Below are 27,037 nucleotides of genomic sequence, written 5' to 3'. Positions count from 1 at the left end.
CCTCGCTAACTGCTCCCGCGTTGCATCATCTGCAGCCTGCGGCCGCTGTGGGACAACTGGGCGCGGCGCGATCCACTCAGCCCGGCGCTCCAGCCCGCTCTCCCGCGCCTCTCTTGGCCCCCTCTGCACCTGCTTCTGTTCCCAGACCGGGAGCCCCCCGCGGGCCGGCTCCCAGAACCCGCGGGGCACAGCTGGCGAGCCTCGCAAGCTCCGCCTGATCCATTCATTGAGAGCCCTGTCTTCTTCCAGAGCCCAAGTACCCCGCGTCCTCCAGCTCCGAGCGGCGGGCAGCGCCATGGAGAAGAGCAGCGAAACCAACGGCTACCTAGACAGCGCCCAGGCGGGGCCTGCAGCGGGGTCTGCCGCGGCCGGGACCGCTGCGGGACGCGCGCGGCGCTGCGCCGGCTTCCTGCGGCGCCATGCGCTGGTGCTGCTCACCGTGTCCGGGGTGGTGGCGGGCGCAGGCCTGGGCGCGGCGCTGCGCGGGCTGGAGTTGAGCCGCACGCAGGTCACCTACCTGGCCTTCCCCGGCGAGATGCTGCTCCGCATGCTGCGCATGATCATCCTGCCGCTGGTGGTCTGCAGCCTGGTTTCGGGCGCCGCCTCCCTTGACGCCAGCTCCCTCGGGCGCCTGGGCGGCATCGCCATCGCCTACTTCGGCCTCACCACGCTAGGCGCCTCGTCGCTCGCCGTTGCTTTGGCGTTCATCATCAAGCCTGGGTCTGGCGCGCAGACCCTTCAGTCCAGCGACCTGGGCCTGGAGGAGTCGGGGCCCCCTCCGGTCCCCAAAGAGACAGTGGACTCTTTCCTCGACCTGGCCAGGTAACGCTCCCCGACCTCGCCGAGTGCGCAGTGGGAGACGCCCGCTCTAATACACTCCAGTTCGTACGCACACACATACCCTCATATACTCCTAGGAGTTAATTCTTAATTGGCTGCTGGTGGCCTTTAACGTTTTTTAAAATGCTGACCACACCTTTGCAAACATCAGCCGGGGCGCACCGGACAATCTCAAGGAGCGGGGCTGCATCTTTTAGCGAGAACCAGTCCTACCGTTAGGTGGGAGTGTGTCTTAGGGAAGATTGCAGCCGTCTCACCTGTGCTTCACTCCTTATATTCTCTGGCTGCCCTCGCCAGTAAAAACGTTACTCCACGCTCTGGTATCTTCATCCCATTTTCTTCCCACAATCCCTGAAAGCTTGTGAGAGCATTGGTTGAATTTTGCCTGTTGGGCCATCCTCACCTGTAATCTATGGTCGTCTCTGTTTCAGCCCTTTAGGAGAAAGCTGGCAATTTTTTCAAGTGTTGTCAGTGGACCCAAGGATAACAAGGCTGGGGATAGTTGTGTGGGGCCCATTGCCCAGAAACATGCCTCTCTTCCAGGCGTGGGGTGTGTTGCTGTCCACCCCACAGTCAAGACCACTGTAGAGCACTGTGAGTTTCAGGGGGCTTTATTTGTGGGAAGGTGTGTTTTAGAGGGGAGGGGAGAGAAGCATATTCACTAAGCTTTGCCTAGTTTTTGTGATTCGTAGAAGTTGCACTTCATCCCTTGAAATGTAGTGTAGTTTCTGTGGATTATTTAAAGCCTCGGCCTGGGCCTTTCTTGGTTTCTCCACTAGCCCAGAGTTCACAGATGGGAAAACTGCAGCCTGGAGGCATCTACTGACCTGGCCAGGTTCAGCTGAGTGAGGAGCTCAGCTGGCTCCCCCTCCAGGTTTCCGATAATTCTGGATTCCGAGCCTTGGAAGTATGTTTTGTCTCGAGTCACTGAGGCAAAGCTCCTCATTCCTGAGGCTGTGAAAAACAGCAAACCCTGGGCAAAATAACTTGACTTCCTGCTATTTCCATTTCTCCCTCTGGAAAATGTGATGACTGTCTGCCACTTAAGAGAGAGAGTGTTCATCTAAAACTACAACAACAGAAAAAACCAAGGCATTTACAGTGGAAAAAAAGAATCTCTGATGAGGAGGACCAAAAAGTTCTTACCAAAAAAGGCAGATGGAGGTGGTGTATTAGGACTTGGATGAGATCACAGTATTTGTTTAGTGTCTGGCAGCTTGATATTTGGAGTCTTTAGAGATCCTTAAAGTTTTGGGACTCACTTTTAGGTGGGTGCTGAAAACAAAGTCTACTGAGGTTGAGAGAGCCTTTCGCTTATTACTTTCAGTGTATCAGTCAGCTCTCCTTAGGAGGGAAGGTGATTATGGGGTTAAAGGATTCTTTTTTACAGGGGTCTGTGGTCTAGGGGAGTGTGGATGCCCAGGCCTCCCATAGGGAGGCTCAGTAGCATTCTTTTATCCCCAAGAGAGGGGCAGTGGCCCAAAAACAGGGGGCAGGGGGTGAGGTGAGGGGATACCTTATTTCCAACAGCCCTGGAAGAGACATCTTATTTCCTGATCATGGGTTTCTAGTTTTAGATCCGAGTCTCTTCAGCTCCTGCTTCTGAAGTGAATGATGACCTAGCCTCATGGCTTAGCGTTCAGTGTAGGTGCAGACTTTTCAGTGACTTGGGCTGCAGATACAGGGAAGGACTAAGAGAACCTTTGTCGTGGTTTGTTGGGAATGGGTAGCATTTCTTGCTTCCAATGGCCAACCTCATTTAATCCAGCAGCTCACGGATAAAGGTAGGGCAGGTGGTATGATCCTATTTTATGACTGAGGAAACCGAGACATGGAGAGATTGATTTGCTCAAGGTCACAGAGTGGTTTATCAAAAGAGGGATTAGAAAGTTCAGAGCTCTGTTTCTCCCACTCTCCTCTCCCCCAAGTCACCATGCCATGGTAGTGATGCCATGCTGCTGGGCTAGTCTGACGGTCCCAGAAATGTTTGCTCTGGGCCCAAAGAAGAACCGGGTAAGGGTATGATTGCATCAGCACAGATGCTATTTCCTCTAAGCAGAGAAGTTGAGCCCCTTCAGTGAAAGAAAGCCTGTGTGCAGCTGCTCAGACTTGGCTTTCACGTTGAGCAGCTTGTGAGAGGCAACTGAGTTCTGAGCCACGTGGAAATGCTTCCTAGGTCTGGAGACTCTCTGGGTAAAAATTTTAAAGTTGGTTCCTTCAAAGAAACCCCACGGGTGCCAATTTTATGTGACTCTGGGCATGTTCTTTAGCAAAGGCTGGGCACAGTCCTTTCTGCCTGTGGGCACTTGAGTGAAATGAGACTTGGCCAGTGAACACCGCAGTTGTCTAGCAGGCCCTCACCTGGTCTCTGCCCAGAACTTAAACATCTGGAAGGAGTGGGAAAAGTCTCTGGTGACCTAGTGCAGCTGCCACCAAGGCTTTGCTACAAGTCCATGACCTTTCCTGGTGGTGGAGTGCCCCAGAACTCCCACAGGGTTTCTCTGCCATGATTTCTAATTTATTTTTTCAAGATGGAACCACAAGTCAGGAAGAAATGAAGCTAATAGATATTCATTATGCCTTTTAGAAAATTCAGAATGCAGTTGCCAAGTGATTTGATTTCCCAACGCACGAGGGATTAGAAATAACGTAGTAGACTGGGGAGTGGGTGTGAGGCACTGGCACCAGAAGCAGGCCCTTTGATTGCTGAGGAGTGATGGCGGAGAGCAACCGGTGGGTGGGCAAGTCACAGACAGTCTCCTCCTGAGCAGCCCGGACTCTACGCCTGGGAACCTGGAACAGTACAGGACTCTCAGAGCTGGGTGTGACCCAAGTGATTTTTCATCAGCAATGAAATGGTTTGGGCACCAAAGAGAGAGACACAGATTGTCAGAAACCCAGTCATTGTGGGACTTCTGGGTCCCCAACAATGCTTACTGATTGTGGGTCCTAGGGCGTGTCCATAGCTTTCTGTGCCTTGGCCTCCTCATATTTATAATGGGGATCATGAGAGCACCTACCTCCTACAGGATGTTTTGAGGGTTAAATGAGTTATGTCTGTAAAGCTCTTAGAACAGGGCTGGCCCAATATGTGCTTGCTCTTGTTATAAATGATTGGGTTTTTCTGGTTCACGTGAGCTAATGTCAATGACTCTTTTCATAGTCTGAAATACACGAGAGTAAATGGGAATAAAAGGAATGTTTGGGGGAACCCAAGATGACTTGCAGCTAGTGTCATCTTTAGGTATATTGGGAACCATGTGTGAGTCGGAGAAAAAGAAGTGAATGGTGACTGACTACGTTTTGGACTAATAGAATCACCACTCTGGGAAATTTGGAAAATGGAGAAAAGTCCAAACTAAACACAGAAGAGCCTTCCGGTCTGAAATGGGGCAGAAGTCCTCACACATCCTCCCTGACATTGCAGTTTCTTTTCCCCTGCATTACGTGTTTATGGTCTCCAAAGTTGACCTCAGTTTTCTTCAGCTGTAAATGGAAAGGATTGGGGCAACCAGCTTCTAACATTCCTCTGGATGCTAAAATTTGTAGTTTTTGAATGGAAACCCAGAGGCTTATTTGCGAAGGAGGCAGGTAGGGTCAGCTCCTGGACTAGGGCTCTATGCACTGGCAGCCAGAAGTGACCCTGGGCCACTGTCTTTCGCAGAAGGTAGCAGGGTTCTGCCGTGTGCTTGGTAAACACAATTGAGATTTTGCCTGTTGCCCAATTTTCTAGGCTTTATTGTTTTTTCTTGTGCTCATTTTGTCAACAGTGGACAGTGCTATGAGCCTTTCCCTTCACTGAAGGAGATGTGAGGGACTTACTTTCCTCCCCAAGGACTGGCCTGAATGGGATGCCTCTCAAGCTGCAAAGAACACGTTTCTTTAATAGGTGCAAAGAAACCTGGCGGAGACTGAGAGCTACTATCAGCCCCTAGATCGCAGTCAGAGAGAGAATAGTGAATAATTTCTTTTAAATGTTGGCCATGGCAGGAGATTTGACCTAGGCCTAGGTCAAATCTTGCCTCTTCTGTAGGCAAGATGAAGACTCTTAGCAAATCTGACAAGGATCCAAATTAATGGAGGTTTCTCAGCCTAACTAGTCACTAAAGGGAAAAAATGGCAGCTTGTAATTAAAAAAATGAAAAAGTGGGGCCGGCCTGGTAGTGCAAGCGGTTAGGTACGCGCTCCGCTGCGGCGGCCTGGGGTTCGCCGGTTCGGATCCCGGGTGCACACCGACGCACCGCTTGGCAAGCCATGCTGTGGTGGTGTCCCATGTAAAGTGGAGGCAGATGGGCACAAATGTTAGCCCAGGGCCAGTCTTCCTCAGCAAAAAGAGGAGGATTGGCAGATGTTAGCTCAGGCCTGATCTCCTCACAAAAAAAAAAATAAAATAAGAAAAAGTTTTTAACTTGACACCGTTTCTTCTACCACCCAGGAGAATACCTGAATAGTTCAGAGACTGAAAAGAACGTAAACCCAGAGAGGCAGCATGGTAGTGACTAAGAGCAGACACTGCCGGCAACTACCCGGGTTTGAATCCAGCTCTACTGCTTACAGCTGAATGGACAAGTCATTTAACCTCTCTGTGCCTCAGTTTCCTTAGCTGTAAAAAAAGGCTAATGATAGTATCTACTACCTAGACTTGTTAGGAGGATTAAATGAGTTAATATTTGAGTGTCTTGCTAATATTCTAATGTGTCCCAGCCTCTCAGGGACAGCTGAGGGCTACTTGGTACAGAGAACGAGAGCTCTTCTTAGACTTATTTCCTAAAATGTCCCCCGCCCCAGGGGCTGACGTTAGCTTTTCTGGCTGGAATCTAAAACTGGATATGGGCCTTAAAAAGAGGGTAGATTCCTCCCCCACCCCCACCATCACCGTCGCATGAGCCCACCACCCTCTGCCCTTCCTCTGCTCCCAGCCTTGAAGTGAGTGCCAAGATCCGGAGGGGCACATCCCTGTTAACCGACTCTATCCCAATAAACACTAGGGATAATAAATGTTTATCAGGTGGGCCATATCCTGTTCTGAAGAGTCTTTGAAAGTTTCATAAATTCGGTAAAGAATTTTTAAACTTAAATAAAAGGAAATACTTCTGGAACAAAAAATATACATAAGCAAAAGTAAATTGTTTTACATTCTTCTCGTATAGAACAGGGAAATGCATACCACCCTTGACAATAGGATCAGAAGAACAAACAGTACCAGATGTGTAAAGAAGGAACATTTTAGAAGTTTTTCATCGTGTGAGCTACATGAATCTGGACAGTACCACTAACAGAAGTTCTCCCTTCACCAGTTCAACCTGGGCTCATACCAGTTTTTCTGTTTGTTTTAAGTAACGTATCCAAAGATTCCTATAGCACTGGAAAGCTTGTCCATTCTCTCCCAATTTGGATCTCTGGATTCAGTAGTATGGTCTTGGCATTTTTGCAAATGTTTTTGACTTAGAATCACGATAAGAAATACATTTTAAATTATGGCATCCCCACATATACAACTTGAAACATAAATTCCACAAAACAACATTTTAAATGTGATATATGCTGATATTTTCTATTCTGTCTAATGTTTGACATCTTTTATAAAATGCTGGCTAGAGCCAAGAAATTGATTTCATGGCCTAGTAATGTTTGAGAAACTTTGGTCTAATGTATACCTGGTATTATGTAATTCAAGTAAATTTCTCAGAATCAAATAAGAGAAAAAGGAAATATTTGAGGATTTGAATAAGATGGAGAGCTCAGTGGTTAAAAGCACCCTAACACCCAATGAAATTGATGCTATGCAGAGGTAAACATGAGGAGACCATTGCTCCTTCTGATTTCCAGACTCTGGATCTCAAAACTCCAGATCTGCACTGTCCAATGTGATAGACACTAGTCATAAGTGGCTATTTAAATTTAACTATTTTATTATTATTATTATTTTTGTGAGGAAGATCAGCCCTGAGCTAACATCCATGCCAATCCTCCTCTTTTTGCTGAGGAAGACCGGGCCTGAGCTAACATCTATTGCCAGTCCTCCTCTTTTTCTTCCCCAAAGCCCCAGTAGATAGTTGTATGTTATAGTTCCACATCCTTTTAGTTGCTGTATGTGGGATGCGGCCTCAGCACGGCCCGACAGGCTGTGCGTCGGTGCGCACCCGGGATCCGAACCTGGGCCGCCAGAGCGCGTGCTCTTAACCGCTAAGCCACAGGGCCGGCCCCAAATTTAACTAGTTTAAATGTAAATAAAATTAAAAATTCAGATCCTCAGTAGCACTAGCCATATTTCAAGTGCTCAGTAGCCACATGGCTACTGTATTGGACAGCACAAATATAGAAAGTTCTATTGGCCAGTGTTGGTCTAGATGGAGCATGAATGGGAGATGTATCAACTCAATGTCTCTAGGCCTTGGTGTCACCATGGGCTAAATGAGGAGGTTGAACTTGATCACCTCTAAAATCCCTTCCAGCTCAAATGTTCCTAATTTTGAAAGCCCACAAAGTTACTGTGTGAATGTGAGGATTTGGGAAAAGTGCCTGAAGACAGAGCTCTGAGAAGCAAAACTGCTTGCATGTTGAGCAACTGATCCCTGAATACAGGAGAGCTCAGGAGTAAGAAAAAACACCGCAGCGTCAGTGTTTAAAAGCCAAAGGAGGGAGGGGTAAGATGAGTGCAGAGAGAAGAACAAAGTTGGAGGACTGACACTGCCTAATTATAAGACTTACCATAGAGCTACAGTGATCAAGACTGTTGGGCCGGCCCCGTGGCTTAGCGCTTAAGTGCACGCGCTCCGCTGCTGGCAGCCCGGGTTCGGATCCCGGGCGCGCACCGACGCACCACTTTTCCGGCCATGCTGAGGCCACGTCCCACATGCAGCAACTAGAAGGATGTGCAGCTTTGACATACAACTATCTACTGGGGCTTTGGGGGAAAAATTAAAAAAAAAAAAAAAAAGACTACTACTGATGAAAGAATAGACAGATCAATGGAACAGAATAGAGAGCCCGGAAATAGATCCACATCAATATCAGTGTCAACTGATCTTTGGCAAAGGAGCAAAAGCAACACAATGGAGCAAAGATAATCTTTTCAACAAATGGTGCTGGAACAGCTGGACGCCCACATGTAAAAAAAATGAATCTAGACACAGACCTTGCCCCCTTCACAAGAATTAACTCAAAATGGATCATAGACCTAAATGTAAAACGCAAAACTATAAAACTCCCGGAAGAGAACACTGGAGACAACCTAAGTGCCCTTGGGTATGGCAATGCCTTTTTTGATACAACACCAAAGATACCATCCATTGAAGAGTGGAGAGAAATCTTTTGCTTTGCTCCCACAGCCTCAGCTCCTTGTCCCTTGGAGCAGGCGGGAGGGGACTGGTCCTGCTCCCGGGCTGTCTGGCGACCAGAGGGACCAAAGGAAAGGAGTGGGATTTTGTGGGTGGTTGGAGCTTCAGCTCACTGCCCCCAGGCAATTCCTTCCCAGGGATTAACATCTGAGAGCTGAGCTAAAGAAAGTTCAGTCATCCCATTGAAGGTTTTTTTATTTTGGTTATAAAATCTCCTTTCCAGTTAGCACTGCATCTTTTCTTTTTCACTTTTTAAGCAATTTTGAGATATGATTTAGGTACAGTAAAATGCATCCAGTGCAACTATGACATACAACTATCTACTGGGGCTTTGGGGAGAAAAAGGGAAAAAAAAGAAGGATTGGCAATAGATGTTAGCTCAGGGCCAGTTTCCTCAGCAAAAAGAGGAAGATTGGCATGGATGTTAGCTCAGGGCTGATCTTCCTCACAAAAATAAATAACTAAATAAACAAATAAGTAAATAAATGTTAAAAAAAAATGCATCCATTTTAGGTATACAGTTCAATGAGTTTTGACAAATAGATAACTCATTTAACCCGCACCACAATCCAGACACTGAACATCTCTGTCACCCATGACCCTTCTCAGCAATCCTCACTCTCTACCCCTGGCCCCAGGAGGTTTTGGAGAGAAAGTTTTGCTTTCTGTCACTATAGATTAGTTTTGCTTTTTCTAGAGTTTCACATCAATGGAATCATTCAGCATGTACTTGTCTTTGTCTGGCTTCTTTTGCTCAGCACGATGTGGCTGAGATTACCCATGTTGTGTCTATCAGTAGCTGCTTCCTTTTTATTGCCAGATAAGATTCCATTGTATGGATTTATCATAATCTGTTCATTCATCTGTTGATGGATGTTTGAGTTTCGGGCTGTTATGAATAATGCTATTATACATACAGGTCCTTTTTGCAGACATATATTTTCATTTCTCTTGGATAAATATCTAGGAATGGAATTGCTGGGTCGTATGGTAAGTGTATGTTTAACTTTATAAGAACCTGCCAGAATACATCATGTTCTTCTTAGGAACTTGATTTTTTTGGCAGGGGTCGCTATTTTGCCTCTAGTATTATTTGTATCCCTCTACTCCCCTTAGATTTCGTAGACTACATACTGCAGACTATCTGAAAACAGGTGGGTGTGTCCATGGCTGTTTGGTCTAGAATTTCTGAGTTAGGGTCAGGGTCCATTCTGGGTGAGAAGATATTGGGTTATTGCTCATGCTAAAGAGACCAGGCAGGCCAGATAGAAGAGTTTAAACAAATAATGTGTGCTCTTTGGAAGAGTGCTTTTCAAGGCTGTGGGAAAGGCTGTGCTTGCGCCAGTTGAGGAAATGGCTAATCCTTGAAGGATGCAAGATATTTGCAGGAGAAATTGTTCCCTGTGGGGAATATGGAGGGCTTCTAACCCAGCTCTTTCCTTAACTTCCCTGCCCTCTTATGGAGAGAACCCAGTGGCCAGCTCAGTCTGGGAACTACTGAGAGCTGTGATACGGTCAATGTAGAACAGGGAGACGTTGGCTCACAGCCTGTTTCTGCTTCTAACTAGTATAGCAAATGGAAATGAGATACCAAACCTATGCCACAGGATTGAAATATGTAAGAAAGGTGCTTTGTAGTGGAAATAATAGGCAAATGTAAGTTGCTATTCCTTTATACACTGAAGAACAGCCAATGCAAATTGCTAGTCTGTTTCTACCTTTCTTTTTAAGTAAATATGTTTGTGATAGGAATCAAATTTCTGATCGCCATTTTGCAATGGTTAATTCAACTGAAGATCACATTTCATCTGCTTAAATGCAGACGTGTACTTGCTGGTATTCTCTAAGTATGTTCTAAGCAATTCTGGTTTCATAGCCAAGTAACTTTGGGAAACGCCATGTTGCAGTCTCTAGATGCTGGCTGTCTTGTGGAAGTACCCTAAGTGTTCTAATGATGTCGTTTTTGCATCTCATTAACCGTCTTGGCTGGTGTATTAGTTATCTATTGCTGTATAACAAATTACCAACAATTTAGCAGCTTAAAATCACACACATTAATTATCTCACCGTTTCGGTGGGGTCAGGACTCCTGGCATGGCTTAGCTGGGTCTTCTGCTTCTGTGTCTTACAAAGCTGCAATTAAGGTGTTGGCCATGGCTGAGGTCTCATCGAAAGGCTTAACTGGGGAAGGATTCACTTGAGGTCACATGGTTGTTGGCAGAATTCGGTTCCTTGAAGTTTAGACTGGGAGCCTCAGTTTCTAGTTGGCTATTGGCCAGCGGCCACCCTCAGTTTCTTGCCATATGGGCCTTTCCAACATCAAACATGTAAGCCCAGAAGGAATAAAGAGAGTTTTCTAGCAAGACAGAAGCCACAGTTTTACGTAACCAAATCACGGAAGTGATATCCCATCACCCTTGCTGTATTCTGTTGGCTAAAAGCAAGTCATAGGCCCCACCCACACTCAAGGGGAGGGTATTACACAAAGGTGTGACTACCAGGAGGCCATCTTAGACTCTGTTTGCCAAGCTGGGTTGTAGTCAGACCCACCTACCTCTGAAACTGAATGCACTGCAAACAGTTGCCTAGAGATTCTAGTGCTAGGTGAACAACTCAACCACCAAAGTAAGAATTCGTGGATAAGTTTGGCACAAATTATAAAGGATGATCCAGAGTCTTTTACTCTTCTAGACTTATTTTTACAGGAAGTGGGTAGAACAAATGGACTGTCAGTGGGATTTTCCTGTATATCAAGACCAGCATCCTGCACAGAGTTTGACCCAAAGAAGGCCTTCAGTAAAAACTGCATGAATAGATTTTGGCTTCAAAATATAGCTTCACTTGAACAGCTCTATTATCATGCTTTTGTAACAAATATTTCATAATATCCTTCATCCTGAAATGAAATCCATAAATAGAATTTATCTACACACATAATTTCAAAACATCAATGACTTAACTGTAATATGAAAGACAAAAGGAGAGTAATTTATAATAAAAAATAATGTGTTTCAATATGTAAATGCTCTAAAACAAAGTGGTTAGGTGCTTGCTTCTGAATTTAGATTCACCATTAATGAGACAGCTGTAAATGCAGATGTGTGATACTGGTGTGTGCAATTAAGGACCCAGGTCTTACAATTTGCCATTGGCGATGTGATTTTTCCATAAAAACGAACAATTCTTGGAAACATTCTGAACAAAACAAAAAAATAATCATCCCACTTTTTACACACTAGTTGCATACCTAGAAAATTCAGTATATGTTCAAATTGTGCAAAAATTACCTTGTTTTGGAGTTAGTTTAGGCTCAGGTAATTATAAATAAGGCTTTCATCTACAGGTATGTCACACAGGACATTGGAAAGCATGAGGGACTTGAGACCATTCATTGTACAGGACTTGGCCACACTCAGCAGAACAAGTGGCTGGGACCTGGCACTTCTCCCTATACACACTCCCCCAGTTCCAGGAATGCCCCCCACTTATTGCAACAACAAGAACATTCCCTTGGATTTCACTATGGGCAGCACCGCTCTCTACTGAAAGCCACTGCAGTGGGGCTTACCATCTTGGGGAGAGGAAAGTGATGCAGTTATTCTGATTTGGTTGGACCCAGTTAAGCCTAAATATCAAGGAGCACCATGAGAAAGAGGAGGATAAAAATTGGTGCATTCAAAGTCTCTATTGTGGCCCAGCAGCCCAGGCGTAGTTGGGTGCTTGGATCAAGCAAAAGAACCAGTAACTGCTGAGGTGGAGGGAGAGGAAACACTTTATTAGGCTGTCAGGATGGGCGTCTTAAAGCAGACACTTCGGGGACCGGCCCGGTGGCGCAGCAGTTAAGTGAGCGTGCTCTGCTGCGGCGGCCCGGGGTTCACAGGTTCGGATCCCAGGCGCGCACCGATGCACCGCTTGTCAGGCCATGCTGTGGCGGCGTCCCATATAAGGTGGAGGAAGATGGGTGCGGATGTTAGCCCAGGGCCAGTCTTCCTCAGCAAAAAGAGGAGGACTGACATCGCATGTTAGCTCAGGGCTAGTCTTCCTCACCAAAAAAAAGTGGACGCTTTGAAAGCTGAATTTTAAGAATACTGATGAAATGTTCTCTTTTCCAACAGAAACCTGTTTCCCTCAAATCTTGTGGTTGCAGCTTTCCGTACGGTAAGGTTTGATGCTTTGCTAAACATACAAAACATCGATGTGGGGGTGGTGTATAAATTGCTGTTATCAAGTTAGATAAGGTAGAACGGTGTGGGGGAGGGGGATAGCGTCATTAACAAAACTTGGCAACATTGGCCTAAATTTTTATAGATGGGTCCCTGGAGTAAAAACAAACAAAACAAAACAACAAAAAATCCCCAAATTTTTCTAAAATATCCCACTGGTTCCAACATCTTTTCATATCACCTGAGAAATACCCTCAAATGGCATTTTAGGGATCTGTTAAATATTTTAGAATTTTAAAAAAAATAGACTGATATGTTTTTTTCTGATTATAAAGGTAATATATGCTCATTGTAAAAAAATAAAGTACAAACAGTGGAAGATAAAAATTACCCATAATCGCTACCTAGAGCCACCTGTTAACATTTTGGTATACATCCTTCAGATATGTTTTTTCTATGCATGTGCACACACATGTTTTAAAAATAATTATACACACATATTAGTATATACACATACTACACACATTGTTTTGTCACCTGCTCTTTTTTAAGACAATATATTGTGAACATTTTCTCATATCGGTAAATATCCTGCAGAATGTTATTGGCTATATTCCACTGTATGAGCAGACTGTAATTTTACTCTCTCAGCCCCTTCTTGCTGGACATTCAGGTTGTTTCTAGTTTTTCCCTAATTTTAGCAATGCTGCAAGTAATTTCCCGGTTACACAGACAAGGAATATAAAGGTCTAGATTAGATGGACTAATCTGATTGCCTTTTTCAAGCTAAGACTTTTCTGTTTCTGCTCACAGCCTCTCTCTCTTTAAAAATCTGCATATAAGCCAAGCTGTGGCTTGTATGTATAATATGAAGTAGGAGAAAAATAAAAGGTTTATGGGGCTTTCAGTGCCTGTAATAGAAAGTGTGGGGTGGATTTTGTTTCCCCTGCCACCCTTGATCACAGGACATCTGAACACCTGTGCCTATCTGAAAGCTTGGCAAATCAAAGCCGAGAGAGACCAGAGCTACTCAAAGGCAGGCATAAAGCAGGCCTCCAGGGCTGTACCCCTCAATGGGCTCCCACTGACAGTTCAGAAGCCAGGTGTCCTTAGAAGGGGTCGGGAGGGGGGTTTTATAACAGACTGCACTGGATAGAGCATCCTGCCACAGGGAGACACCTGTGTGCCTTGTGCAGAAGTATGTGAAGTCAACCGTCAGACCAAAGTTTGCAGAGACGGTTCACTTCTAATAAGCAAATCTCCCAGAAGACTCAGCCCGAAAATGCCATCTTGCCTCACATCGTGTGCTTGAGAGAGGGAAGGCTCTGGCAGATTAGAAACAGTTGGTGAAAAGCAGTCAAACTCAAGTAAGTTCTGGAACAAGGTGGAGCACAAATGAATGAAAATAAAATGACACATTGGAAAGTGAACTTTGGCATTATGGAATTAATACCAAGATTCTCCAAATAGTATCAAACTATGAGCATGAAATCGTGCAGACTTTCTCCTCCAAATCATTGTCCAAGGGACAGAAGGAAATTCTCCCTGCTTTCTTGGGTCCCTAAATAACCCAGAGGCCTCTTAGAGTGCATGCTGTCTCGGTCTTAAGAAATTGTTGTACAGTTCTCAGAGGTCCTTGTCAGGCCAACCAAGTGAGGAACACCTAGAAGCCTCGGAGTGGACAATGACGAGTAGCAAGAGGCCCAGCAGTGCTCTCAGTTCCTCTGGGTCAGTCTTCACCTGTGAACTGACGGTGGGTTTTTCTTTCTCTTGCTCACAGTATGCAACCGATTATAGAGAGGTGTCTCACAACACGAGCTCTGGAAACGTAACCTATGAAAAGGTAAAGCTCTTTGTAAGATCGCTTGTGACAAACGCTTATAAAGCAAATGATGCTTCTTCATTGAAGGAGCATCCACAATGCATCTTTTTCTCAGCAGGGCTGAAAACTTTGGGATTTGAATGAACTATTTGAAGCACACGGGTTAGGTTTGCTCCTTGCGCTGTTTACCAGGATGGCCAGAGGCCAGTGTCTGTAGCACTGGAATCTTTAGTGAATCCATTTCATCGAATTGGAACTAATGTCCCCTTTCTTCAAAAAATATAACACCCTTCTGCTACCCTGAGATATAATTAATAGATGATTTAACCTACCCCTACACATAGAACTTGTCTTAGGGCTTAACTCACTATAGCCGTCATTCATTCCCCATATTTTTTGAGTACGTATTGTTTTCCAGACGCTGGGCTAGGTCCCAGCCTTCATGATAGAGCTGGAAGGGACGAGGGACCTCAAGGATCATTCAGTCCAGCCACAGAGCTGTCGTGGGAAGAGGAGGTACTTGGCCCTTCCCCCACCCCCATACGTACACCTCCCCAGAGCTGAGGGGCTCTGAGTTCTACCAGCCTTTCTTTGATGGAAGGAAAAGTTCCTCAGACTCCATCTCCCTGTGAGTTTCCTACTCCTTGGTTTATGAAATGGCTGAAGGTTAAAGAAAATATGAACCTTTTCTCATTCTGGGTGTAGTGTTTCAGTCTGGTGGAGACACCAAGCAAATGCATCTTTAATTTTCACTCATCTGTTGTAAACTTAGACCCTCTGTCCCCTCTGATCCTACAGATCCCCATTGGCACCGAGATTGAAGGGATGAACATTTTAGGATTGGTCCTTTTTGCCCTGGTGTTAGGAGTGGCCCTAAAGAAACTCGGCTCTGAAGGAGAAGAGCTCATCCGTTTCTTCAATGCCCTCAATGAGGCAACGATGGTGCTGGTGTCGTGGATTATGTGGTGAGTGTCGCCCTGCTGCCTACTCTCCTTCTCATTTCTCCTGCCATCCAGACAAGAACCCGACTCTGCTGTTCTAGATTAACCCTGTGGGGCCACCTGGCTCAGTGCTCCATATGTGGTTGATGCACCACGGGCCAGTCTTGGTACAGTGGGTGGTGGAGATGGAGACAGTTTCTCCTCTTGTCCAGGGCCTCAGAGAATCAGTCACTTCCTCAGCACCCACAGTGACCCCTTAAGGTTCTAACATCGATGATTTATTTATGAGTTCCCACCATCATCTCATATTATATGGGGTGCCCATATCATCTTGTGGGGCAATGAATTCCATAAGTCCCTAAATCTGCTGTATAAAATAAGGCTCATTTATCTTAAAACAATAGACTTTAAGCTTCAAAGGGGCCCCTTGCTATAGTATTTTACATCATGGAGGACAAACCCAGCCTCACTCCATGCATATATAAACTGGAATGGTCTTTTTTTACATAAATGTTTCATTATGTAATATCAATGAAAGGACGATTGTTTAATAAAAACCATTCAATTGAAAACTTGACCAGATCTCTCAAAGTAACTTCTCAGAAATCATACCAATTCCAGTTCCAATGCCTCATAAGCTTTATCCTGCTGTTTTGCTGAAGCCTAACTTCTGTGGGTTTTAGCTTCTACCCCTTTGTTGTTGAGAAACTAGTTTATCCTTTCATGCACAAAGCGTTTTCTTTATTGTTGAGCCTTAAACATCCCAGAACTTCTCTCTCTCAAGTGGCATTGGGGAGGCAGCAGGACTGATTTTAAGGGAGAAGCCTGAAATTTGGTAAGAAAGTTTGGAATTGAGTGGGAGGCGAGTGCTGAGCCCCCACTGGTGGTGGTGATCTTGCTCAACCAAATTTTCTTGCTCAACCAAAAATTCCAGAGTCTGACTCTCTACCATTGCAAACACAGCTCTTCTTATGACTGTTGTTGTTCTGGGGAGAGAAATATTTTCAGAAAGGAAAAAGTGTTTTCATCACATCAAGTTCTTTTCCTGGCTTATTTTTTTAGTCTAAAATCCTCCCAAAGTTTGGATTAAAGGAAACTCTTTGCAAGAAAGTGATGTTCCTATGTTAAGACATTCATTTTCAATCTGGAAACCAATCTACAATTGGATGTACTAGTTACATAGGCAGGTATTCATTCGGTAAGGCAGACCCTGCTGAGGGTCTAACTGCAGTGGGAGATCTGTTGCCCAGAAAGTGCATCTCACACAGAATTGAGGTTTAAAATGCCTTAACTGGTGAAAGAATCTCAACCAGGTGTGGGCGGGATCTTCAGTACTAGCTTTTTGCTTTCGTTCCTTCTCTCCCTACTCTAATGTCAAAGCACCTGCCCACCTTGCACTATTCACAGAAATAGCTTCTCGATGGATTAAATACAGGGTCGGCAAACTTTGCAGGCCATATGGTCTCTATCACAACTACAACTCTGCCGTTGCAAGACAAAAACAACCAGAGACAATTTGTAATCAAATGAGCATGGCTCTGTTCCATGCATTAAACTATCCAGGGAGGAAGAAAGGAAGAAGGAAGAGAGTCCTCTAAAAGTATTAGAAGAAAATATAGGAGTAAGGAGTCTTCCTCAACAAAATACAAAAAGTAAAAGCCATAAAAAGCTGCTATGATTACATCAAAATAGAAAATGTTTGTATGCAAAAGTACCTTGAACAAAGTTAAAGATAAGACACTTATTGAAGGGGCCGGCCTGGTGGCGCAAGCGGTTGGGTGTGCGCACTCCACTGTGGCGGCCCCGGGTTCGCCGGCTCGGATCCCAGGCGTGCACCAACACTCTGCTTGGCAAGCCATGCTGTGGCGGTATCCCATATAAAGTGGTGGGCACGGATGTTAGCCCAGGGCCGATCTTCCTCAAAAAAAAAAAAAAAGACACTTATTGAAAAAAATTGATATATATTTACATATAGTATGTGTGTTCCCACACACACGATCTAGAGGCGTTAGTATCCAAAGGACTGGTACCAGTTCGCAAACTGTTTATCTGTCTGCAATGAGATTTATAGGGAAAATTGAGAATAAGTGTTTAGAAACTTTTATTGCAATTTCGTATTGCTGCAAAATTCAAGCCCATGATCATTTTTCTAATGTTTTATTTTTATTGTCTTTTATAAGAATATTGGTCCATGACCGACTGCATAGAAATAAACTGGTCTTTCACCAAAGAGAGTTTAAAAAAAAAAAGCAAAGAGTTTAAAAGAAGCACTAATAAAAAGAGTTCTGATTGCTGAAAAAGAAACAATACTGAATAAACGATTAGAAAATGGGCAAAGTATGTGAGCAGACAATTCATAGAAAAGGAAATCTGAATGACCAGTAAACGTTTTAAGAGATGCCCAACTTATTAGAAATCAGGAAAATGAAAAGTTTGGTTTTATCAGGCATTGATAACAGTGAGGATAGGGTTTCTCAACAGAAAGGCTAGTGACATTTTGGGCTGGATCATTCTTTGTTGTGGGGGGCTGTCTTGTGCACTGTAGGATGTTTATTAGCATTATCCCTGGCTCCACCCACTATATGCCAGCAGCACCCCCTCGCCAAAGTTGTGACAACCAAAAATGTCTGCAGACATTGCCAAATGTCCCCTGGGGGCAAAATCATCCATGGATGAGAAACAGTGGTGCAGGGAAAGGATTATTCTCCTAGACAGCTGGCGGGAATGTGAATTGTAACAGCCATTTTGGAGAACAGTTTGTCAGTAAGTACTAAAATTTAAAATATGTGCACCCCGTAACTCAGCAGTTCCACTTCTTGGTGTCTCTCCCTCGAGAACACGGGCATGTGGGCACAAAGAGGCCTGCTTGCAGCATGGTTTGCAGTGATGAAAACCTGGGGACAATTTAAGTATCCATCAGCAGGGCAATGGCAGAATAATCTATAGTATTTCAGTTCTGAGGCTGATATTTAAAAAGAATGAGGTAAAGGTGGAAACACCCCACATGTCCATTGACAAACGAATGGATAAACAAAATGTGGTCTATCCATACAATGGAATATTATTCAGCCTTAAGAAGGAATGAAATTCTGACACATGCTACGACATGGATGAACCTTAAAGACGTTACGCTAAGTGAAATAAAGCCAGCCACAAAAGGGCAAATATTGTATGATTCCACTTATAGGAGGTGCCTAGAATAGGTAAATTCATAGAGACAGAAAGTAGAACAGAGGCCACCAGGACAGGGGGAGGGGAGAACAGGGGGTCATTGTTTAATGGGTACAAAGTTTCAGTATGGGATGATGAAAAGTTCTGGAGATGGATAGTGGTGATGGTTGCACAACAATATGAATATACTTAATGCCACTAAACTGTACACTTAAAAATGGTTAAAATGGTAAATTTTATGTTATACATATTTTACCACAATTAAAACAGAATGAGATAGTTTTCTATGTATTGACGTGAAAAGATCTCAAAGATATAATGTGGGGTTAAAAATAAACATACAAATTTAAATACATACCTAGGTATCTAAATGCACAGGAAGTAGGAGTGGTTATTGAGGAAGGGTCTGGCTTGAGGATGGTGCCTAAAGGGGACTTTGGCCTAATCTATAATGTTTTATTTTTTTGAAAGAAGAATGTATTCATGTATTGCTATGGGATTTAAAATTAATAATACTGCTTAGAATATCTCTGGAAAGAAAACTCAAGAAACCAGTGACATTGGCTATCTCCAGGGAAGGAAACTGGGTGCTTGGGGGGCAGAGGTGGGAGGGAGACTTACCCTATTCACCCTTTTGTACCCTTTGAAATTTGAACTATGCGACATTATCATCTATATAATTAAAATTTACAAATAAAGTCAATGGTTGCAAAATTCTTTCTCAATTTATATTAAATTCAAAACAACTGACTTTTGTTCTTTGTAGCTCCCATGGCTCGTTCCTTCCCTTCCTTCTTCCTGTCCTGCCATTAAAAAAATCCTCACGCTCCAGGAGTGTTCCCAGAGGGTCATTGTTTATGACTTTTTCCCACGGAATCATGTTTTCCAAGCCACAAAGAATTTAAAACTTCACAAAAGTCCCAGCTTTGGTTCAATGTTGTATCACAGCAATTCTGCGTAATAGGTGTTAGTCTTTTGTGTTTCTAAGTTCTCAGAACAAACCTGAGCAAAGTTGAAAGTCAAGCTCACAGCCTCAGAGGCTTTGATCCTGAAGAGCCCCTTGCCTTTCCGCTTCGGAGGAGCCCATGGGGTTGGTAGCATCTATGTGTTAAGAACATAATATATCCAAGGCGAAAGAAGTCTGGGTTCTGGTCCTGACACCATTACCCCTGGTGACTTATCATGTTAATTTTACTCAGTTTCACAGCCTGTAAAATAGGCCCATCCTTTTCTACTCCTCAGGGTCATGCTAGGGAGAGACGAAGACCGTCTAGTTGAAAGTCGCTGTATTCTGTATCGGGAAGGGCCTGCATCTCCCAACCCCATCACACCACTCTTATTGACAGATACCCTTGCTCATGCTCTAGGTACGTGCCTGTGGGCATCATGTTCCTGGTTGGAAGCAAGATAGTGGAAATGAAGGACATCATCGTGCTGGTGACCAGCCTTGGGAAATACATCTTCACGTCTATATTGGGCCATTTCATTCACGGAGGAATTGTTCTGCCACTTATTTATTTTGTTTTTACACGAAAAAACCCATTCGGGTTCCTCCTGGGCCTCCTCACACCGTTTGCAACAGCATTTGCCACCTGTTCCAGGTGAGTGGGTTTTGGGTGCCCTTGGCCGCTCTGAGCCATATTAATGTGGAACCAGGTAAGCCCAGTGGTGGATGCACAGCTAGTATCTTGACATGTTTTAATTCCTTGAAAACTCTAAAAATTGGTCTCATCTGATTTTTTTCTATTACCAGCCTCATAGCTCTTATGGAGGTAGATTTCTGGGATTGCCTTGCCAGAATGAGGGATTGCCTCATTCCCTTTTCCTTCTCGCCCCTTGGAAGTCAGTCAGATCATTATTTAGCCCAGCTGTGGGTCTTCACTCTAATTAGTAAGACCTTTGCGGAGTAAAAGAAGGCAACCATTTAACTCAAAATGCATCGCAGGAAAGTTTCTAGAATGACACCTACCCAATTTTCCCTCTGGATGCGTGCATTAGAAAATAAGACCAAGACATCATGAGGAGGGATGCGTGCTCAGCTCTCTAGGAGTCCTCATATTGTGGGATTATCTAATTTAGCACAAAAGATGCACCTTGTCCTTATTGGAAATCCTTCAAAAAAACTGGGCTTTCCAAATACGTTAAAGAAAACTCTCAAAGGATGGCAACACATCGTTTCATGCACACATTTAGTTTTTGCCTCTCTACTGGGTGTTTCCTTCCATCCTGAATGGCTATTTATATGACAAGATAGTGGTGGTGAAAAGAATTAGGGAGGTAAGTTTTTCTGGCTTAGACAGAAACGAACCTACTTCTGAGCTGCGCCAGCCACCCTCCACGGAGCCCGCAGAGCTGGCTGGAGAGAGCAGGTCTTGTTCTCCAATTATCAATAAACAGTTACTCTTTCCAAACTTTCAGAGCCATTTTGTGTGTGTGTGTGTGTGTGTGTGTGTGTGTGTGTGTGTGTGTGTGAGGAAGATCAGCCCTGAGCTAACATCCGTGCTAATCCTCCTCTTTTTGCTGAGGAAGACCGGCTCTGAGCTAACATCTATTGCCAATCCTCCTCCTTTTTTTTTCCTGAAAGCTCTAGTAGATAATTGTATGTCATAGTTGCACATCCTTCTAGTTGCTGTGTGTGGGATGCGGCCTTAGCATGGCTGGAGAAGCGGTGCATCGGTTTGCGCCCGGGATCCAAACCTGGGCTGCCAGCAGCAGAGCGCGTGCACCTAACCGCTAAGCCACGGGGCTGGCCCTCTCAGAGCCATTTCTGCTCCTTGGCCTCAAAGGAAAAAAAATCATAGTTTGCCTTGTGCATTTGGGGGAAAAACACCATTCAAGAGAGGAGATGCACATAAAAGGTAAATAGTTCTTTGTTCTCTTGAGAACATTTTACATCACGAGGCAATGTGTGGTTCTTGAGAAATTTGGAACAGGTGTATCCAGGTAAATAACATAACAGGTAAATCTAGAGAGTCAGATTGTGAATATGGGAGTTGACAAAACCCCTTGTTGTAACAAACTTTGAAACAATCAGATTTTTCTCTTATTTCAAGGGGAGAAAGCCAAAAACTAGGATGGTGCTAATTGCTCTGTTCTTAGGTCTGAGCTGAGTAATATGTTAGCCTGGCTGGGAAGGACTATTCTCATAGTTGGTTGTTTTTCCATTTCTAGTTCAGCAACTCTTCCCTCTATGATGAAGTGCATTGAAGAAAACAATGGTGTAGACAAGAGGATCAGCAGGTTCATTCTCCCCATCGGGGCCACCGTGAACATGGACGGAGCAGCCATCTTCCAATGTGTGGCCGCAGTGTTCATTGCCCAGCTCAACAACATAGAGCTGAAAGCAGGACAGATTTTCACGATTCTGTAAGTTCATTTTTCTTTCCTTCATCTTTAGGTGTGGGTCAAAACTTGAGGTTTTTCTCATGATTTCCTTTGAAAAACCTTGAATACCAATGTCACCATGACTCCGGTGTCTCATTTGTAAAATGAGGACAGTGTGACTTCATTGCTTGAAGAGAGTGAATCATTTCTCTAGGGCTCAGCTGGCAGAATCTAGGGTTGTGTGATTTTCAGTTTCCAAGCTGTGGCCGCCGTGTTCTGTATTTCTCTGTGTCCACTCCATGCTCTGTGTTAATTGCTGACCCTGCTGTGCCATCCCCTAGAGTGACGGCCACGGCGTCCAGTGTTGGGGCAGCGGGAGTGCCAGCTGGAGGAGTCCTCACTATCGCCATTATCCTGGAGGCCATTGGGCTGCCCACTCATGACCTCTCTCTGATCCTGGCTGTGGACTGGATTGTGTAAGTAGCAGGTCCTAAGGGCACTGAATAAAAGAAAGTCTGTATTGAGTTCCCTGGGAGCTTGGCACTCCACTGGGCCTGGGGCATGTGGAGAAACTAAACATGCTCCCTGCCTGGTGAAGGAGCCTACACACAAGACATTTGCCATTTACTAGTTGTGTGATAGGAGCTGTTCTGTGCTTTGGTCTGCTCCTCTGTGAAATGGGAATAATAAGAGAACCTACACCAGTGTTGTGGTGGAGATTAAGTGAGTTAGCACATGCACAGCACATAGAAGAGTTCTCAGCACATGGTAAAACGTTCAGTAAACATTAGTGAAGAAAGACACTCCTGGCCAGGCTAGTCAGAGCGAGGCACAGGATGACCTGAACACTGGAGCCTGGCACTGGACTTGTAGCTGTGCCCCCTGTGGTTGGGAAAGGTGGTTTCCAACCTTTTTTTTTAAGCCCTAGAAACTTGAAAGGGCTTCTCAGAATCCTTATGGCAACTCAGAGCAATGAAGGTGAAATGTACAGCATTGTCCAGACAACTCGTCAGGGGGAATTCAGTCCCTGAGCTGGTGAGTTAGACAGGACTGGAGCAGAGAGCCAGAGGCCCCGTCTCCTTCCTGAGCCAGTTGCCTCCTCTGCATGGGGAAGGCGGGCATCTAAGAGGCACTTAGCCAGGAATAGGGAAACAAGGCACCAGCGGGCTGCCCAGTGGAGACCTGAGGTCACATGAGCCCTCCACCACCCTGTGGCCTCTGATTCCACTGCCCTCAGCTTCTCCAGTGCCCTCAGGCAAGTGCACATTTTTTCCCCTCTCTTCAAAATGGGCACAATGCTTCCTCTGAGCTCCAGGGACGAAGGATGTTTATTGGGCCAATCTATGGGAAGACGAGCTTCTGGAAAGGACAGTGCTATTTTCTGTGAGATGATGTTTGCCAACAGCCATGGAATGCATATGAAGATTAATATTCAGTAGAGATGCAGTGTGGAAATGAGTAAAAGAAGGGAAGCTCCCACACCGTTAACAGTGAGTAGGAGAAAACTGGACGCAAAACCATGTCTGTGTTATCATCCCAGTTACCTGTGATTTTTATATGATGGGGTCTATTACACATAAAATACATGCATAGAAAGTGACTGGAAGGAAACAGATCAAAACATTAATACTGATTCACTCAGAGTTGTAGAGTATGGGTGCGGCACTTTTGTTTCTTCTTTAAGCTTCTTTTCCTAAGTTTTCTACAATGAAGGTCTATTACTTTCTTAAGAATAAAACATATTTAAAGAAAATCAATTTAGAGTAAAATGAGGCCTTATGCCCTCAGTAGCGTGCTCTGCAGGAAACAGCAGGGCCCCTCAGGGTCACAGCTTTGCCAGTGGCTGGTCAGCCTGCTGTGACAGGCTGCCGCCCTGGTAGCTGCAGGCAGCATCGGCTGTAACACTTGCCTTTTTCTTTCTTTCTTTTTTTTTGTTTTCTTGAGGTCATATGGCTTATAACATTGTGTAAATTTCAGGTGTACATTATTATGTGTCAGTTTCTGTATAGACTGCATCATGTTCACTACCAACAGTCCAGTTTTTATCCATCACCATACAGATGTGCCCCTTTACCCCTTTCACCCTCCCCCACCCCCTTCTCCTCTGGTAACCACTAATCTGTTCTCTTTATCCATGTGTTTATCTTCTACATATGACTGAAATCATAGGTATTTGTCTTTCTCTGTCTGGCTTATTTCACTTAGCATAATACCCTCAAGGTCCATCCCTGTTGTCGCAAATGGGACAATTTTGTCTTTTTTATGGCTGAGTAGTACTCCATTGTATATATATATATATATATATATACACCACATCTTCTTTATCCATTCATCCATTGATGGGCACTTGGGTTGCTTCCACGTCTTGGCTGTTGTGAATAATGCTGCGACAAACATAGGGGTGCATAAATCCTTTGAACTGTTGATTTCATGTTCTTTGGATAAATACCCAGTGGTGGAATAGCTGGATCATATGGTATTTCTACTTGCCTTTTTTTTTTTCCTCCCAGGGACCGCACCACCACCGTGGTGAATGTGGAAGGGGATGCCCTGGGTGCCGGCATTCTCCACCACCTGAATCAGAAGGCTGTGAAGAAAGGGGAGGAGGAACTGAGCGAGGTGAAAGTGGAAGCCATCCCCAACTGCAAGTCGGAGGAGGAGACGTCGCCTCTGGTGACCCACCAGAACCCCACTGGCCCTGCAGCCAGCGCCCCAGAACTGGAATCCAAGGAGTCGGTTCTGTGATGCGGCTGGGCTTCGGGCTTACCTGCCCACGGTGGTGCCCCGCCCTGTTAGTGCAGCCGCAGGACACTGGCACGCCCTCTCCGACTTTTAGCCTCCCGAGCAATGCTTTGGCCCCGTCACCGGTTTGAGGATTACTTCTCCGCACAGGCATTGGGCTTCCCAGTGGGAACTGGTTACCGAGGACCAAGACGCTCTGACGTTTGGCCCGATCCATGTCCAGGTGCAACTGTGTGTGCACCAGGGCTCTGTTTGGAAACATGCCCTTGGGCTGCCAGGCTCGTGGAGATAACAAGTCACGGGAACCTGGTGGTTAAAGCTTGGGAAAATACTGGTGTACTCCTCATTGTACCCAGTCAGCTCTGCACTGGGCGCTCTCCTGGCAAACCTAGTGGGTTTGCAGTCATCTGTCACATTGCCTTGTGAGCCGAAGTAATTGGAAAAGTTCCTAAATTCTTAGCCTTGGCTGGAATTTGCTGAGCTGGGACTGAGGTGTTTAGTTTGTGCTACAGCTAGGTGTGGCTGGCTTCTGGGTCCCTGGTTGCCAGTGGTGGGCTGGAGGCGCGTGCTGCACATTGTCAAGTTAGAAATACTCCAGATGGTGTTAGCACTGCAAGGGTCTCTGGTCAGTGGCATTAAGTAAACAATGTAGATTCTGAGGTAAAAGGAAGGATGGGGAGCACAGCCTGCAGTGGGAAGGGAGCACCCTAATCAAGACAGGATGACAGGACACACACACACACAATTGTCCCCGCTCTCCTCCCGGCCCTGGCGATGTTTTCTGCTTCCATGACCGGGGCCTCTGACAACGCTGTGGCTTTATCCCCATCCACTCTGATTCGGCAACAGGCCAGAGAAAGGTCTCTTCTTCCGGGGAGGTGTGATGTGGTCATCACATTCAGGACCCTTGTTGGTTTATCAATCTATTATTTTAATTCAACTAGACCCTCCCTAAAATGCTGCATTGCAGCAAAAAATAAAAATAATAAAAATTAAAAAACATGAACCTACCCACTAATTGGGGTGGGGTACCCCCATCCCCAGATCCCCAAGCTTTGGCTGATTTCCATGGACTTGGTTTCCTTTCCTGCCAGTAATCAGTGTTTAAAATTAGAAGCCCAATGTCCACGTGCCCCCAGATACCTGTGGACTTGGTTTGAATCTAGGTGAAGGGGCGTTGTAGAGAAGACCAGCGTTGCCAGTGACAGGGAAGACCTAAAAGGCACAAGACAGCTGTTTCACTGTGGTTGTTGGTGTGTATCCGTGGTATGACCTGCAGCAAGTCCTGGGCCTCACTTTACCCCATGTGTAAAATGGGGCTGATGTCACCTGTCTCTTACCTACCTCAGAGGGATTCGGTGAGGCGAACTGAGTGAATCTGTGAGAACAACCATCTCACTTCTTGGATATCACCCCCATGCTCTTCTGATTTTGTACCTAAGTGATACCTTTCTCCCAGAGGCCTTGTTCTCCTGGTCAAGACAGCTTTGATGAGCAGGGCTTTGTCCTCAGTGTGCATTAGCAATGTTATCATGCCACTCATTCTCCTTCTAGTTATGTGAGAGCGTCAGATGCAGCCTCTTCCTGATGTCCTTCAAGTGTTGGTGAGTTGACTACCCCGCCTTCCACCACGTGTCCCGGTACCTGACTTCCATGACTCCCAGACCCAGGCAGTGTGTCTGCCACCCCACAACAGGCCATTAAAGCTCCCACACTTTCAGCCTCATTCGTTCCCTTGTTTTCCCTGTTGCTGTGGTTTTGCTGTCACCCAGGCCCTACAGAAGGGGAGTACACTATTGAGCTGTATGCCCCATTGCAATGAGAATGGGTGGACAGGACAGAGACAGTCAAGCTCCTCCATTTTAAAATTAGGGGCCTGCGCCTGAGCAGAGCGGTGAAGAAGAGCCAAGGGCACAGAGCTGACCCGGCCAGTGGGAAGGCCCAACTCCCTCCAACTCTAAACCAGCTAAGCCACTCCCATCTCCTGTGAAGCCAGGAGGGACCAGGAACTGAGCCGAGAGGTGCCTGGAATCAGCCTCCGGTAGAGCTGGTTGCTGATACCCTTCTGTTTTCAAAGGGGAAACAATCTCGTTGTTTGATTCCAAACTGCAAATGAACACTCACTGCTTTTCAGGTTTCAGTACATCTTATCTTTCCTTCTTCCACATATATATTGCTCTGTAGGCACACACACACATATATATGTATACATATGTGTGTGTGTGTGTATATATATTGTTTTAGCTCCAATCCGAGCAAGTTTGAGTGTGACCAGAGGTGAACTAACTCTAAGTTGTGTGGCTTGGGTATCCTGAATTTCCTGTTTCTAAAGGTGAATTTCACAAAATGTGGAAATTAGAGCTGAACAATGAGACCCAGTGACTGCACATCCTCTTTCCTGGACCTGGAAATGCAGTGAGGCGAGTGCAGGGGCCTGGAGAAGGGATCTTTGGTATAAAATCCCGATGATGATGAGCACGCCCCTTCCCCTGGGAGGGACGAGGTGCCGTTTTTCAGCCCACAGGAGGAATCAGACCCAGCTGGGGAAAATCCCACTTTCTCATTGTCTCCCCCGCTATTCTCTTCTAACATGTCGTAAATACTGTCGAGTACTGTTCATCTCTGTTTTGTATGTGTGACATTTGCCTTAAAACATAGCAGTCTTCAAAAATGAATATAGTATTTCTACTAGGA

At 45.2% G+C, this 27,037-nt stretch overlaps 1 protein-coding gene across 2 annotated transcripts; it reads left to right on the top strand.

Moving 5' to 3' along the window:
• Positions 1-27,037, top strand: SLC1A4 (solute carrier family 1 member 4). 2 transcript variants are annotated; one of them, XM_058551084.1, is made up of 8 exons: positions 1-822; positions 12,296-12,338; positions 14,124-14,186; positions 14,964-15,130; positions 19,645-19,878; positions 21,449-21,643; positions 21,943-22,077; positions 24,112-27,037. In XM_058551084.1, the coding sequence occupies exons 1-8, from the start codon at positions 296-298 to the stop codon at positions 24,344-24,346; spliced, it is 1,599 nt and encodes a 532-aa protein (XP_058407067.1). In that variant the 5' UTR covers positions 1-295; the 3' UTR covers positions 24,347-27,037. The 2 variants fall into 2 exon arrangements, with proteins under 2 accessions (XP_058407067.1, XP_058407068.1); XM_058551085.1 differs by lacking the exons at positions 1-822; positions 12,296-12,338; positions 14,124-14,186 and adding an exon at positions 14,563-14,681.

This window comes from Diceros bicornis, chromosome 12 (genome assembly GCF_020826845.1).
Source record: "Diceros bicornis minor isolate mBicDic1 chromosome 12, mDicBic1.mat.cur, whole genome shotgun sequence".
In the NCBI taxonomy this organism is placed as follows: domain Eukaryota; kingdom Metazoa; phylum Chordata; class Mammalia; order Perissodactyla; family Rhinocerotidae; genus Diceros; species Diceros bicornis.
The sequence above is the reverse complement of the archived record's forward strand: the minus strand, read 5'-3'. Positions and strand labels throughout refer to the sequence as shown.

Bases quoted from the DNA above. Each gene is read 5' to 3' on its own strand.
- SLC1A4 (XM_058551084.1), top strand. From the start codon at position 296: ATGGAGAAGAGCAGCGAAACCAACGGCTACCTAGACAGCGCCCAGGCG. The intron at 823-12,295 runs GTAACGCTCCCC...CTTTTCCAACAG, and splicing joins TCTTTCCTCGACCTGGCCAG to AAACCTGTTTCCCTCAAATC. The intron at 14,187-14,963 runs GTAAAGCTCTTT...CTGATCCTACAG, and splicing joins GAAACGTAACCTATGAAAAG to ATCCCCATTGGCACCGAGAT.